General features: G+C 30.6%; 3 protein-coding genes across 4 annotated transcripts in view; all 3 read left to right on the forward strand.

Moving 5' to 3' along the window:
• The window catches only part of LOC108480969 (cold-regulated protein 27-like), a 3,194-nt gene extending 13 nt beyond the window's left edge, over positions 1-3,181 (forward strand). The window contains exons 1-5 of the mRNA XM_017784127.2: positions 1-271; positions 733-921; positions 1,858-2,056; positions 2,586-2,698; positions 2,793-3,181. The exon at positions 1-271 is cut by the window's left edge and continues 13 nt beyond it. Coding sequence (XP_017639616.1) covers positions 161-271; positions 733-921; positions 1,858-2,056; positions 2,586-2,698; positions 2,793-2,804 — 624 coding nt within the window. The 5' untranslated portion in view covers positions 1-160 and the 3' untranslated portion in view covers positions 2,805-3,181. The remainder of the gene's footprint in view (positions 272-732; positions 922-1,857; positions 2,057-2,585; positions 2,699-2,792) is intronic.
• A 1,151-nt stretch (positions 3,182-4,332) lies between these two features.
• On the forward strand, positions 4,333-6,819 carry LOC108482007 (uncharacterized). Its single transcript, XM_017785112.2, has 4 exons — positions 4,333-4,880; positions 5,156-5,351; positions 6,169-6,300; positions 6,405-6,819. The coding sequence occupies exons 1-4, from the start codon at positions 4,564-4,566 to the stop codon at positions 6,525-6,527; spliced, it is 768 nt and encodes a 255-aa protein (XP_017640601.1). The 5' UTR covers positions 4,333-4,563; the 3' UTR covers positions 6,528-6,819.
• Positions 6,820-7,216: 397 nt separating this feature from the next.
• On the forward strand, positions 7,217-9,914 carry LOC108482328 (sterol carrier protein 2-like). Of its 2 annotated transcripts, none has more exons than XM_017785448.2 (4): positions 7,217-7,397; positions 7,600-7,660; positions 8,160-8,262; positions 9,660-9,914. In XM_017785448.2, the coding sequence occupies exons 1-4, from the start codon at positions 7,278-7,280 to the stop codon at positions 9,691-9,693; spliced, it is 318 nt and encodes a 105-aa protein (XP_017640937.1). In that variant the 5' UTR covers positions 7,217-7,277; the 3' UTR covers positions 9,694-9,914. The 2 variants fall into 2 exon arrangements, with proteins under 2 accessions (XP_017640937.1, XP_052886104.1); XM_053030144.1 differs by having other exon boundaries at positions 9,707-9,914.
• Positions 9,915-13,932: the final 4,018 nt, after the last annotated feature.

Consider the following 13,932-nt stretch of genomic DNA (forward strand, 5'->3'; position numbering starts at 1 on the left):
GTATCGTTCTTTTGTCCCTTCATATCATCATCATCATCATCTCTTACCTTCCATTCCTTATATTCTCTCTCAACTATTTCTCTTTTCCTTAAAGAAAAAGAAAAATTTGTCATTTTATTCTATAATCTTCTCAACTCAGTGGATCTTTTTATTTTTTTGCATGGAGGGTTTTAGAAGAATTGAGTCTCAGACGAGTTCAGAAGCTTCGGCCCCTGAGTTGACTCTTCAAAGTTCACCCGAGTTAGCTCACGATGAACAAAATTCAACCTTGGTACCTCCCTTTTCTTCTTATTCTTTTTCATAGATCATTTTTATTTATTGATTTATGCATGAATTTCAGTGATGGGTTTTTTTTTTTTGGTTTAAAGGAAGTAAATTTTGGAAATTTAAGTGATTTATAAGCTAAATTTTGAAAATTTCACACTTTGAATCTTTTTAGATGGTAACTTATTATCAATTTCAATCATGCATGACCTTTTTTTTTCTTTAATTTATATCTTTTTTGAGTAGCTTTGTTTGTTGTTCTGACAAATTAAAGTAGAGGGTCTATTTTTTCATTTTAAAGTGGAGGGATGAAATTCAGAATTAGGCCTATTTTATAGTATTGATGCAAGTTGTATATGTGGTTGGCTCTAATGGTGGTCTATTTAATTTTATATATTTTTTATTTAATTGCTTTATACTCTGGTTTTTGGAGCTTACTAATTATGGGTGTTAATGGTAACACAACAGGATTCAATGATGACAGAATCAACCTCTACTGAATGGACGGATGAGAAACATAGTTTATACCTTAAATCCATGGAAGCATCATTTGTTAACCAGTTATATGATTCCATGAGTTTCCTTGGCTGTAACTCGAAGGAGAAATCGCCCGGATCGAAATCGTCAAGGAAAACACATTGTATCTCTTCAGGCCAGGTTTGGAACTGATCTTTGCTTATTGATAATTGTTTTTGACTCTATCGGGAGAAGTCTTTGAAGTATTGGCAGACCCCTTAACTCGTCCTGAATTGTCTCTTGGGGGTTTTGTCTCCCAACTATGCTTGCAGAAGTGTCGTCCGTGTCTTTTGAGGTATGGATTCGCATCCCACCAAGCGCAAACTTGAGTTTCCTTGGTGGGTGAGGTGCTCCCACTCCTTGTCCTCAAACGGCATAACGATATTTAGACACTTTGCAAACTTCACTGTGAACAGTTAGGAGATAAAATCCCCATAGGTACTAGTCTCAGTAGTCTGGACATGTTGAGGGGTTTGCCAGCTCCTGGTGGACGTCTTGAGAAGTCTTGGAAGTGTTGTTTGTTGGTGTGTGAGGTGCTCCCAATCCTGTCCTCAAAGGGCACATACGGTATTTAGACACTTTGCAAACTTCTCTATGAGTGGAGACGAAACCTTCTTAAGGACAAATTTGGACTGTTGAGGGGTTGGTTAGCTCCCGGTGGACGTCTTGAGAAGTCTTGGAATTTTTGTTTGTTGCGAGCTGGTGGACCCCTTAACATGTCTGGAATTGTCTCCCATGGAGTTGTCTCCGAACTCCGCTCACAGAAAAGTCTGCGAAGCGTGGTTCGTGCATTTTGAGGAATAGGTTCAAATCCCACCAGTTTCCTTGGTGGCTGAGGTGCTCCTATCCTTGTCCTCAAAGGGCATATATGACATTTAGACACTTTGCAAACTTTTCTGTGAGCAGAGTTACGAAACAAAACCCCTTAGGTATTGAGGGATTTGTCAGCTCTTAGTGGACGACACTTCGAAGACTTTTCTCGAAAGAGGTGGAAATCCCTCAATAATAATGATGGGAGATTGTCTCTATTCCGTATATGCTATCTTGTTTTATTGCTTATTCCCATCTTTATTGCAGTTTAAGGTCCTTCGAGGCGGTAGCTGGAAGAAGATCAATTTTGAAAGACCTGGAGTTCAACTGAATAAAAGAGACCAACTGAATAAAAGAGACTGTTCTCATTCTTTCGTGGCAAGTCCTTGGATCCAGCATTTCAGATCCGGGTCTAAGTCTCGTGTTTTAGCCTCCTGTAGTCTTCAAGATAATGCTTCATCCAAAGGTAAAAACAAACAATGTAAATGTGAAGAAAGCAAATTCTTATCTGCTTCTCGAACACTTTGACACATGCCATTCTCTATATCATGAACATGCATTTAAGACATTTTGGTCTGCTCATGTAGATTTCGTCTCAAATACGTGTTTTTGGTGCGTGAAGTCTCATCCAATAGTAGACTTGCTTGAAATTTGACTTTTAAGGTCTATTTCTCCGTGTGTCAGTTGAAGTAATCTTGGTTATCCATCTATTATACGATACTATGATTAGTATCCCTCTCTATACAGTTCAAAGTTTAATGCTTATTCGAGCTTACAATCGGTGCAGTTAGTCCTTCATACTCGTACGGTATCTCATATCATTCAGCTTTGGATGGGATATTTGTTTTGAAACTGAGAATAACTTCGAGTTCTAGGCTTTCGTGTCATTATGGACTAAGGGCATACATGAATATTCGTTTAGCACGATGTCTACCCACGGATTTACTTGTTGCACAAGTAATTAAACTCTTAAAAGGTTCGTTGGTTCGTTGCAGAGGTGTCGGATCAGAACTTTGTCGACGAGGAACAAGGTGAAAAGGCTAGAAAAGGATGTAGCAACCCAAAGAAGCTGAAAACCCGGGTAACCGATGCTTCATGCAATGATCAGGTAAAATTTAATACCATTAATCCTCTATTTACATACCAATAGTCGCTTATCTTAGTCCCTAAGCATCAAAGCATTTCTCTCATTATGTTTTCAGGTTGTTCCATAAGGTGAAACCCACCGAGCATCCACCGGTAAGGCTCGTTTCGAAAAAGGAAATTTTGTAATCACCATCCTGATACCGACAGCAAACCCGACTCCATAGAGTTCATTTTTGGTGACATAAGTTAAATTTTGAATGCTGAATATTTTTGTCGATAATGTCTGGGACGGTGCCGAGAAAGACGGAGAGATATGGGGTTATAATTAATGTTACTTTTTGTTCTTGTAAATATAATAAGTGCGTCATATTAGTAGTAGTTTCGGTGGAGGACGTTCGCCGCCGGTCTGCTGATGTTCTTTCTGTTTTTGTATATATATTATTCTCACTTTTTATCTGAGTTATGAATGTGGTATAATATATATACTGTTGTGGTAGTGTAATAATATATATACACCTTTGCAGGTTTTGATTGGTATATAGATAATGCAAATAGAGGTCATACAATAATGGTTTTATCAATTTAAACGAAAACTTTCAATTAATTAATGGGTCTAATTGATATAATTTGAAAGTTTAAGAGCTTAAATAAAAATTATTAGTAAGATTACAATAACGATTAAAGATGGGAATAGTGCAATTTACGTGTTTAAGGAATTGATTGAGTGTGTTTTTTGCGAAAGGATTTAATTAACTTTTGTTAAAGTTTTAAAATTATTTATTCTTTAAAATTTTAAAATTTTATGTGATTAATGAAATAATTTAAAATTAAATTAATTAAATAATTATATACGGTACGTTATGTGTATTATTTTAATGTATAATGATTAGTTTTAATAATAAATTAAATGTTTAATTTATTTTTAATCTAGCATAAAAATTATTTACGAAGCAAAATGTAACTTTTAGTACAAGAGCTGTTATTGTAATTTTTTTACCAGGTAAAATGTTAAGTGAGCTAAAATAAGTCATTGTAATCTTTGTAAGCTTGAAATTTAATCTCTATTATTCGGATATCAAAATTTAGGTTTAACTGTAGATACTATTAAAATTATTTTGTTAAATTAGGAGGATAATACGCTTTCAGATACCGACAACAATGTTAATGTTAACGAGTTAAAACTCAATCAATTGTTGTACTTTTTATTATTATTTCAAAATGTTATATCAATAATTTAAAAAAATTAAAATGTTCTTATCACTTTTAAAGAAAATAATAATTTAGCCCCTATATTTTTATTTTTAGGAATTTAATCTCTTTATTTTTCAGATTTTAAAATTTAAGCCTAATTTTAACACTTTTTTTGTTAATTTTGTTCATGTGACATTTTGAAATTAAAAAAAAACTACTTACTTGGTAATCATGTAATTAAAAAATATTGTAATTAATTTGAATTAAAAAAATAAATTAACAATAATAACAGTTGGACCTGAATTCTGAAATCTAAAAATAGAGGACTAATTTCTTGGAAATACAAGTACTTGGACTAAATTCTTAATTTTGAAAAATATAAAGACTATAGGTATATTTTCACCAAAACAATTATTAAAACAAAGTTAAAAACTAAAAATAAAAAGAATAAATTTAAAATTAAAAAAAATCCTATGATATATGTTAGACAATTCAATGCAATGACAAGCTTAGCGGTGGATGTAGGAACTAGGAACCATGTCCCAGAAATCTGCTTCATTGTTCAAAACAATGAAAACAATGAATAACATTACAGTAAACTCCTCCTTCATCTTCTAATTCTATTCCAATTCCTTTGATCTTTTTATCCTTAACAGTTCCCAATTCCCAGAAATCCAAGCACCTAATTCATAACCAATGCCGCCATTTTCTTCGACTTCAAAGGCGGTCGGATCCCTAATATCCCGTAGAATTAGGATTACCCATTTCGTTAGAAACGCCAACAACGGAGGTTGTTCCCGGAGCTCCGATCAAATCCGATGTGTTTCAACCATTTCCGGCACCGAAACCCTATCGTCTCACCCGTTACTCGCTTCACCCAAGGAGGATTCTTTTGTACCATCAAACAAAATTTCCGATCGTTACACTCTCCAAAAGAGACGATTTTTAGGTTGTGGCGACGGTGAAGAAGGCGGCGCTTTATCAAAAGTTCACGAGGAAAAGATTATTATGGGGTAATATAAAATTTATCAAAAATCTTTTTTTTTTTTTTTTTTTTACATTTTTCAATTGTCGTTTCGTGTAAAGTATCAGGTCAAGACTAAATTAACATGATGAGGGTTAAAGTTACTATTAAAAGCTGCTAAGTTTTGTAACTTTTCATGGGTGACCAGTCATAATCGACGTGACTGAACTGTCTTGACTGAAAGTCATGGGTTAAGTCAGTTAGAATCGAGTTTTGCTTAGCGGATACTGGAAAACTTACATGTGACTTATGTTTGATCCTTAGTTACTCGCCGGAGCAGTTATTCGATGTGGTTGCAGCTGTTGATTTATACCATGGATTCGTTCCTTGGTGTCAACGGTCTGATATTGTTAAACAGTATCCCAATGGATCGTTCGATGCTGAATTAGAGATCGGCTTTAAGTTTCTCGTCGAGAGTTATGTTTCTCGTGTGGTATTAAGCAGACCGAAGTTCGTAAAGGTAACTTTAGCCCTTGTCATTGCTTGTTTGTTGTTCTGTTTTCGGTGATTCAATGACTTGATGATATCAGCTTATCAATGCTTTATCGTATTAAGATGTTGTGTATCAATGCTTGAAAATTTTGCAATGTGCTGAATGTACAGATTCAAAATTCGATAAGCTGTGTTACTTGATATATATCGAAGATGAATACATTGTGCATCCTATAGTATATTACAATATGAACTTCAGAAATCCATGGATACGAGAGCTATACACCAGTGACCGTATGAGCGAGGATTTTTACCAGGACTTCGTTTCTAAATTTCGTGTTATGTTGTAACAGACATACAGAACTTGAAATGAAGCAATGGGACAGCTGCATGCATCTTCTTTGACTCCCAACCCCGAAATATTAAACAAGAACTGTTTTCCATGACCCAATTTTAGAAAGAAAGCACTGTATTTCTAGTCAAAACTAACTCAAAACTGACCGCATTTGCCATTTCAATCATCTTATAATGAACTTTTTTTTTGTTTGTCATGCCATACCTTTGGAGAATGCATATGAGCTCTTCTGAGCTATGTATCTCGGATTTGGGTGTGAGTATCTAACATGGGTATGATTAGATTTTGCTACGTTCTTCCATATATTTGGAGGATCTTTAGGGGTCATATCTCTATATCCATGTGTTGGACATAGATACTTCATGAAGAATGAATAGTCCGAGGCTGCTGTTTGTAGTTGTGACTTATTAAAACCGACATTCTTTTTTGTCGATGAATTTTTTTTACCCATTTATACTGATGATCTGACCCTGTATGTTGTCCCTTGCAGTCTACTGTATCGGAAAGTACCCTTTTCGATCATTTGATAAACATATGGGAATTCAATCCCGGACCAGTTCTAGGAACTTGCAATCTTCACTTTCTCGTTGACTTTAAGTTCCAGTCACCGCTTTACCGGCAGGTAATGCCCTTATATATTAGCGGGGTCAGTTGATCGTTACCCGTGCTATCCATGACCCTGGTGAACATGTTTAATATCCATTGATCTTTTGATGTCTATAACAGGTGGCATCCATGTTTTTTAAGGAAGTTGTGTCTCGATTGGTCAGCTCATTTAGCGAACGTTGCCAGTTGATATACGGCCCTGCCATTCCGGTCCACGAAAACGCCTACGGAGAAAGGACATGAACTTTTGTGTTCGGAAAGTAGCCTCGGAAATGCTATAGATGGGGAACTCTAGATTCCAATAATTGGTTATATGATTATGAGAATATGATGTCATTATGAGTATAGATATGGGTATACTATAAGTAATTAAATTATCATATATAATAGAAGATTTTGTATTAGGAGTCGGATCGCATTTTGTCTTCTCTGTTAAAAAAATAGATAAATTAATTATTACAAATTAGATCAAAGAGTAAACTGGTATTTTTGTATTGTTAAATAGCAAGTGGACAACCCTGAAGCATTTTCTTTATCCTACTCCCTCTCCTTGCACGTACTCTCTATAACTCGAAATTTCTTTTCATTCTCCTCTTTTTCTCCTTGTTAATAACCGTGTTTACAAACCTAAATCGAAATAAATTTAGAAAAAATTTAGAAAAAAACTCAAATATATGTCGATTGTCATAACATCTTAACAAATTTTCCAAAATTTTCCTTGACATATGTGTCATTTGTCAAGTAACATTACATTATCTCCTCACCTGTAAAAAATAATTTTTTGTCAGCTACGGCTAACGACTTTCTTTCCTTATTCGTTTCTTTCCTTATTCGTACATAAAATAAAAACACTGTCCTGTAAGGAAAAAAAAATCAATGAATCTAAAGTTTTCAACCATAAATAAAGCCAAACCCAAGGCCAATTTGCCATAACCTACACTTGTTGTTGGGAGTTCCTTTGTTTAAATTTTTTGGGAGCAAATAATAACAAAAATGGCTGAGTTGAAATCTGACAATCTGCTTGAGATGATGAAGTTTCATTTGACAACTGATGCTGGTAAAAAGCTTACCAAGAAGATTGGTCTTGTTTACCAACTCAATATTGCCCCCAAGGTCCATCCTTTTCACCTTTATTTTTTCTTTTTTATAATTTATACAGGATCAGTAGAAGCAAATGGTTATCACACACCACTAATAGATAATTCTTATTATTCGATAAAAATTCGATTGTGAATTTAGAAGTCAACACACTTGATGAATGGGCAAATGGGTTGTTGTTGTTTTAATTGTAACTTGTTTCATTTATGAATTTCAGAAATTGGGGGTTGATGAGGTTACTTACATTATTGATCTCAAGAAAGGAGATGTTATCAAAGGTTAGCACTTTCCCCTCATCATTTTTTTAAGTTAAGGAGTTGGGTTTAGTTACAGTATTGTTGGAATTTGATCGGTATATCATTTCGGACAAATTGAATTGATCTTTAAGCGAATTGTTTAGAATTAATAAAAAATCGGCAGTTGAATTCGTTTATAATCTTTTATTTCTTTATTAATTTTATGAATTTTTTTGTTTATTTAATTATTGTTGGACTGGTAGTCGATTTAATCAAATCGAAAATTAATAGTTTGATCGATTTGGCCACCAATAAATATTGGATTTTTCAAATCGTCCATAATATTTTGATTGATTTCGGTTTAGTTTTAGATTTTTGGACATTATTTATTTGAACATTATAGTATAGATCGATTTTCGATTTCTCGATTAAAATTTGCAGTTGTAAAATTGAAATTTTGATACACTAAAACCCAATATTCTTGTCTTATAAATATAAAATATTGCAATAATTGTTCATAGTATTGTCTCTTGAAATTTAGGTGAATATGAAGGAGGAAAGCCTGATGTTATATTTTCATTCAAGGATGATGATTTTCTTGAGATTGCCACTGGGAAGATGAATCCCCAGGTTGCTTTTATGAGGTGCAATCCCTAATCCTTATCCTCTATTGTTGTTATTATTTGGTCTAATTATGTCCTGGTCTCTCTACTCTTAGGATTTTTAAAATTTAATCCTTTTATTTATTTGATTTAAAAATTAAAACCCAATCGAAAACAATGTTGATGGGATTTTGTTAAATTATCCACGTAAGCAAGTTTTAATTATTAAATGTTCACATATTTTCAAATTTAATGGAAGTCCGTTAACAGTGTATGAGTTGGACTTTAATTTTTAAAACTGACAAGTAGAGAGAGATTAAATTCCTAAAATCATAAGCAAAAAATAATATTTAGTTTCTGAACTTAATAACTTCCTTCAACTTGGTCCTTGAACACTATTTTGGTCCGCATTAGTCTCGGGACTTGGCAACTTTTCCCAAGTGACATTGATATTGTGCCACGTTATTACTTAAAAAGTCAAGCGATGATTTGACACAATCTTAAAGTGCCATGTCATCACATAGACCAAAATTGAGAAAAGTAGTCAAAGTTTAAGAGCAAATGTGGATAGAGAAAAAGTTTAAGAATTAAGTTGGAAAAAAGTTGTTAAGTTCAATAACTAAATGTTCTCTTATCCCAAAGTAAAATGTCAACTTTTTTTATATAAATAACCTAAAAATATTAATTAATTATGAAAATAGGTTGGAGGAAAAATTATATACGAAAATGAAATGTTTGCTACAATACTCGTCGGTGTCACCTGACCAACCAATTACACCACACCCCCTTCCCCCTAATCATGTTTTTTAATGGTGCCAACTAACACAGTGGCGATACCAGACTGAAGTGTGATTATATAAAACTTTTAGGGACCTGATTAGGTAATTTAAATAAGAATTTTATATAGTTTTTTAATTTTATTATTTTTTAAAAAAAGAGAAGAGTTTATTTTTGTTTTTCTTATATTTTTAAGGGATATTTAAATTTAATTTAAAAAAGGCACAGACTTAACATGCAAATAGACCAAATGTTGAAAACCATTTAATTTGATGCGGACATATGCGACACCCCTTTTTCAGCCAATCTAAAAATGGTAATTATTTTATCAGGTTCCTTAACGTTTTGTATAATTACACTTCAGTTCAGTGCTGCCATTGTGTCAGATGGCACCATTAAAAAATTTGATTTTTTTTTAACATTGATGATTGAGCCATGATTAGGGGAATAAGTAGGATGGTGCCACCGGTTGGTCAGGTGGTACCAATGAATATTATAACAAATGGGTCATTTTCGTATATAATTTTTCTTCCCGTCTATTTAAAAGTCCAAAATTATTAAATTTTAAAAACCTAAACCATAGTAGTGGGTTTAATGAGGATTAAGGGGGTTGTTTAATCCAAGTGATATTGATGTGTATTGGGGTTTAATGAGGATTAAAGGGAGCTTGAGTTTAGCTCAGAAATTCACTCCTGATATTTTCCCAAAGCCTGCAAAGATGTGAACTAAGATGAAGCTAAAGTGTGAACCATGGAGGCCTCTATATGTATGAATCTTTTTCATTATCATTGCTTTATATGTACTACTTTATACCATGTGTGAAAGCTTCTATTTTACTAGAATGATTTGGTTGTAATAATAACCTTTTGTTTGTTGAACTAAATATGTTTTTGTTGGATGATTTATCATTATTATTATTATTATTTGTCTGATTAAATTCATAATCAAGTAGGATTGAACTCTTAAACAAAGGATAAAATGTTCTTAATATTGCTTTCTCTATTCATAAGATTCGAACTTGAATCCTTATTTAAGGGATATCAATTTTTTAACCACATGAATCAATACGTGTTGGCAAAAGTTTTTTTTTTTTAATATAGATTGCTACGGGAACACGTATAATATTATGAAAACAAAAAATGTATTTGTAGGGTTTTGATTTTTGTATCGATCTAAGAGAGGCGAGTCTTTAGATTAAAATATGTTGCTAGTCTCGCTACTTGAATCAAGTTTTGTTTCTTTCTTTATTTAAAAACTCTAGTTCAATTGTTTTTTTATACAATGTCTAAAATTATTCATAACCCTTCTTCAACCCTTATATAGGAAGATAAATGCGCTTCAGCGTGCTTGAATCTACATCCTTCTACTTTGACAATAATGTCAAAACCCTAATCGAATTGTTGATACAATTAGTATTTTTAATCAAAATTTGTTGCTAATACATCTATAGAAGCATACCAACTTTAGAAGCAAATTGTTATGAACACAATAAGCAAACCTAATATTAGAGCAAACTTTAATGAGAAATGCTAATAGTGTTAACAATTGGACTAACTTTCAAATAAATAAATAAAATGATAACTTTTTATGTATAAATGTGACACCCCATACCCAACTCGGTTATCGAATACAAATGTGTGATGTCATGTTACATTCCGAAAGCAACTCAGACTATTTCAATCCATTATATCAAATAATTTGGTAATTGATTGCAACAATTTTCATGAAAATCACTATTCATTATACTTGTTACTTTAATTTCACTTAACTTTACAATACTTTAAATTTAGTATCGTATAAAACTTTTCATCATTTTCAATTTAAATCCATATAATACTTCAACTTATCAATTAATACTTCATTAATTCATCATATAACAATTACTCGTCTCATCAATTTCATTTAAACATCTCTTATATAAATTTCTTAGTATTACATCCTGCTATTATTTTCCTCCTCTGAATCATATGTATGTATGTATGTAATTAACTTTTAATATAGTATGGTTATGTGTGACATTAACTATTCTTTCACTAATTACACGTATATTCTTAAAAGGTTGTCTACTTGAGTAGTACTCACTAAATTATTTATATCTTAGCCTACAAAATACAAAATTAATACCCGCTTGTTATTTTTGAAACTAGAATCAGTGGAATTTTTATCATATAAATTCTAGAATTTTCAAATAAGTTAATTAGTATAGTATTTTCTTCAAATCTTCCATTGTTTTGCTTTTAGACAACTTTGACCATTCTCCATTAAAAATTATTTATCTTTTAGTACAAAATTCGATAATGCTTCTGTTTGTTTCTTTTGAAAATAGTTTCATTAAAATTTTATACATATAAATTTCATCACTTACATATTTTTTTTCACATTTTTTTAATGACTTTTTCAAAGTCAAAACAGGGAACCCAAAATCAGTATGATCTTGTATCACTTAAATTTATTTATCTCGTAATCTACAATCCATTGCTTAAACCGTTTCTTCCATACAAAAATAGATTCATTAAGGTTTAATTTATTACTTGGTTCATCATTCAACTCGTCTTTTATAATTTTCAGTGAATTTTAAAAGTGGAGCTACGGTTGCTGTCCAAAAATTGTTTTAGTGAAAATATTTACTTTTCCATGATTCTTTGCATTAACTTTCAATTGAGTGTATATAATCATTATACTTTTGATTAATATTCAATTAATCTTATAAATTCATATGTTGTAGCATTTTCATGTCTTTACCTTAACATTTCTCGTGACACAAATCATATTACTCTTTTTCTCATAAAAACTTAATATCTATAATCATTCGTTCTAAAAATACTTACTTTTCGTACCATCTTGATTAAATTCATATCATACATTCCAATCATAACATATCTTATTCAATTCTTTGAAATACAAATAAAACTAATACGAAAACTTACCTCTTTTATCGAGAATTTCCTTACCTTTGCTTCTCTTCCCTTTTCTTCTTCAATTCATGACTATCCTTCTCTTTCTTCCAATTTTCTTCACTTTCATCTACTTTTTCTTGCTTCTAAATTGATGATCATACTCTCTAGAATCTCTACTTCATTTTTCTTCTTTGATGCCTATGAAAATTTCCAAGAAATCTGAAAGAAATGATGGAATTACATGATAATGGATCAAATTTTAAGATATGAAAAACTTTCTCTTCATGTATACGGGACGCATGAAGAAATTTCTTCATTGTTCCGTACAAATATCTCAATTAATTAATAATAAAATAAAATAAAATAAAATAAAATAAAAATAAAAATTCTAACCAATCATGTTTTGAAATAATTTATTACTAATTAATATCATGATAGTTATCTTCATTGAAAATGATTATTTTGTCCTTGTAATATTTCAGTATTCACTTTTGTATCATTTCTCAATTTTGGTAAAATTTAAATTTAATCCTCTTATTTACCACTTATTCCATGAATTTTTATTATATATTTACTTTTTTTTAAATAAAGAAGCACAAAACTTTAAATAGAATAGATTATGTCACATTCACGATGTGGAGTGAAAAATTATGTAAAATTATATTTATTAAAAATTATGTAATAACCAAATGAAACTTTGATTAAAATGACAGAGTTGAAGTTTTAAAACCATAGCATTCTAAATTCAAATCTTACATTGTACGTGAGTTTACGTTGATTTTATATAAAAATATAAAATAAAAATACTTTTACAATAATACAATTTAATTTATAAAATTAATAACATTTTAGTCATTTTCTAATCGAGTCGATATTCGATTATACTTTTATTAAATTGATTCTAATTATTATTGGGACATTTATTGTGATAATAGATTGTATTTATAATTATACTTATAAACTCCTTAAAAAATCATTATCAATGTTACCAATTAGATTTTAGATTTCAAATAAGACAAGTAAAAGAAATCAATTCCTTAAAAATAATAAAGGATGAAATTTTAAAAGTTCGAAAAGTATAAGTACCGGAGAAAAATTAAACCTTTTTAATAATAAAATAAAGGACTCATAATTTCGATTTTCGAAATTGGCGCTCTTTGCTAACCCTTCTCTCACTCTCTCCTTATTTTTTAATTTAAAATTTTAACCCAATCATTAATTATTATGAAATAAATAAATATATCTGATAATAAATAAATTGAAAAAATATTAATAATGTTAATAATTGAATTAAATTTTTAAATAAAATTATATATATTTTAATTTTTATATATATATATTGACACAATGCTTTGAATATATTTTAAATAATTCTATTGTTCGTAATTTTAAAATTTAGTTTTGTTACTTTTATTTAAGAGAATTTAGTTAAATTATTTTTAATTTAAAAACAAGTCTAATTATTAACACCATTAGCTATTTTTATTAAATTCAAGTTTATTACAACATATTTAAAGAAAGAAAACCTTTATTTTACTTATTATTTACGGTATTACAAAATATTTTAATGAAAATAATAAAACAATTTGTTACCAATATTTTTAGAGCTAGATCGACGATCAAGCTGATCAGGCCATTGGTTTACTGATCTGACATGTTCAATTAAAAAAATTAAAAATAGAAAAAAATTGATTCAACCATCATTTCATCCGATTCATACTTATTCTCAATCTAACCGATTCAATGTCATTCTTTGGATCGGTACTTTGACTAGTTCTGGGTCAAACTTGTTTAACTAGTCAATTTAGTTCGAATATCATTATTTTTTAATTTTCATTTTCTAAAAGTTGTTAAAAATTTCAACCAAATAGGTTTCCTTCAATACTTTCCATTTAAAAAAAATTTCTTAAATAAATTCCTTGAAATAAAAATATACTTGAAAAAGAAAATTAAATTCAAAAGTTTGAATAGTGTCAAGGACTTGGACATAATTAAACTTTTTTTTCAAAACCCTAGTAAACGTGGGAAACGAAAAAAG

The sequence above is a fragment of the Gossypium arboreum genome, chromosome 6 (genome assembly GCF_025698485.1).
Source record: "Gossypium arboreum isolate Shixiya-1 chromosome 6, ASM2569848v2, whole genome shotgun sequence".
Taxonomy (NCBI): Eukaryota; Viridiplantae; Streptophyta; class Magnoliopsida; order Malvales; family Malvaceae; genus Gossypium; species Gossypium arboreum.

Coding starts and splice junctions, on each gene's coding strand:
- LOC108482007 (XM_017785112.2), top strand. CDS start 4,564: ATGCCGCCATTTTCTTCGACTTCAAAGGCGGTCGGATCCCTAATATCC. Junction 5,352..6,168: donor GCAGACCGAAGTTCGTAAAG/GTAACTTTAGCC, acceptor TGTCCCTTGCAG/TCTACTGTATCGGAAAGTAC. Junction 6,301..6,404: donor AGTCACCGCTTTACCGGCAG/GTAATGCCCTTA, acceptor TGTCTATAACAG/GTGGCATCCATGTTTTTTAA.
- LOC108482328 (XM_017785448.2), top strand. CDS start 7,278: ATGGCTGAGTTGAAATCTGACAATCTGCTTGAGATGATGAAGTTTCAT. Junction 7,398..7,599: donor AACTCAATATTGCCCCCAAG/GTCCATCCTTTT, acceptor TATGAATTTCAG/AAATTGGGGGTTGATGAGGT. Junction 8,263..9,659: donor CCCCAGGTTGCTTTTATGAG/GTGCAATCCCTA, acceptor TGAGGATTAAAG/GGAGCTTGAGTTTAGCTCAG.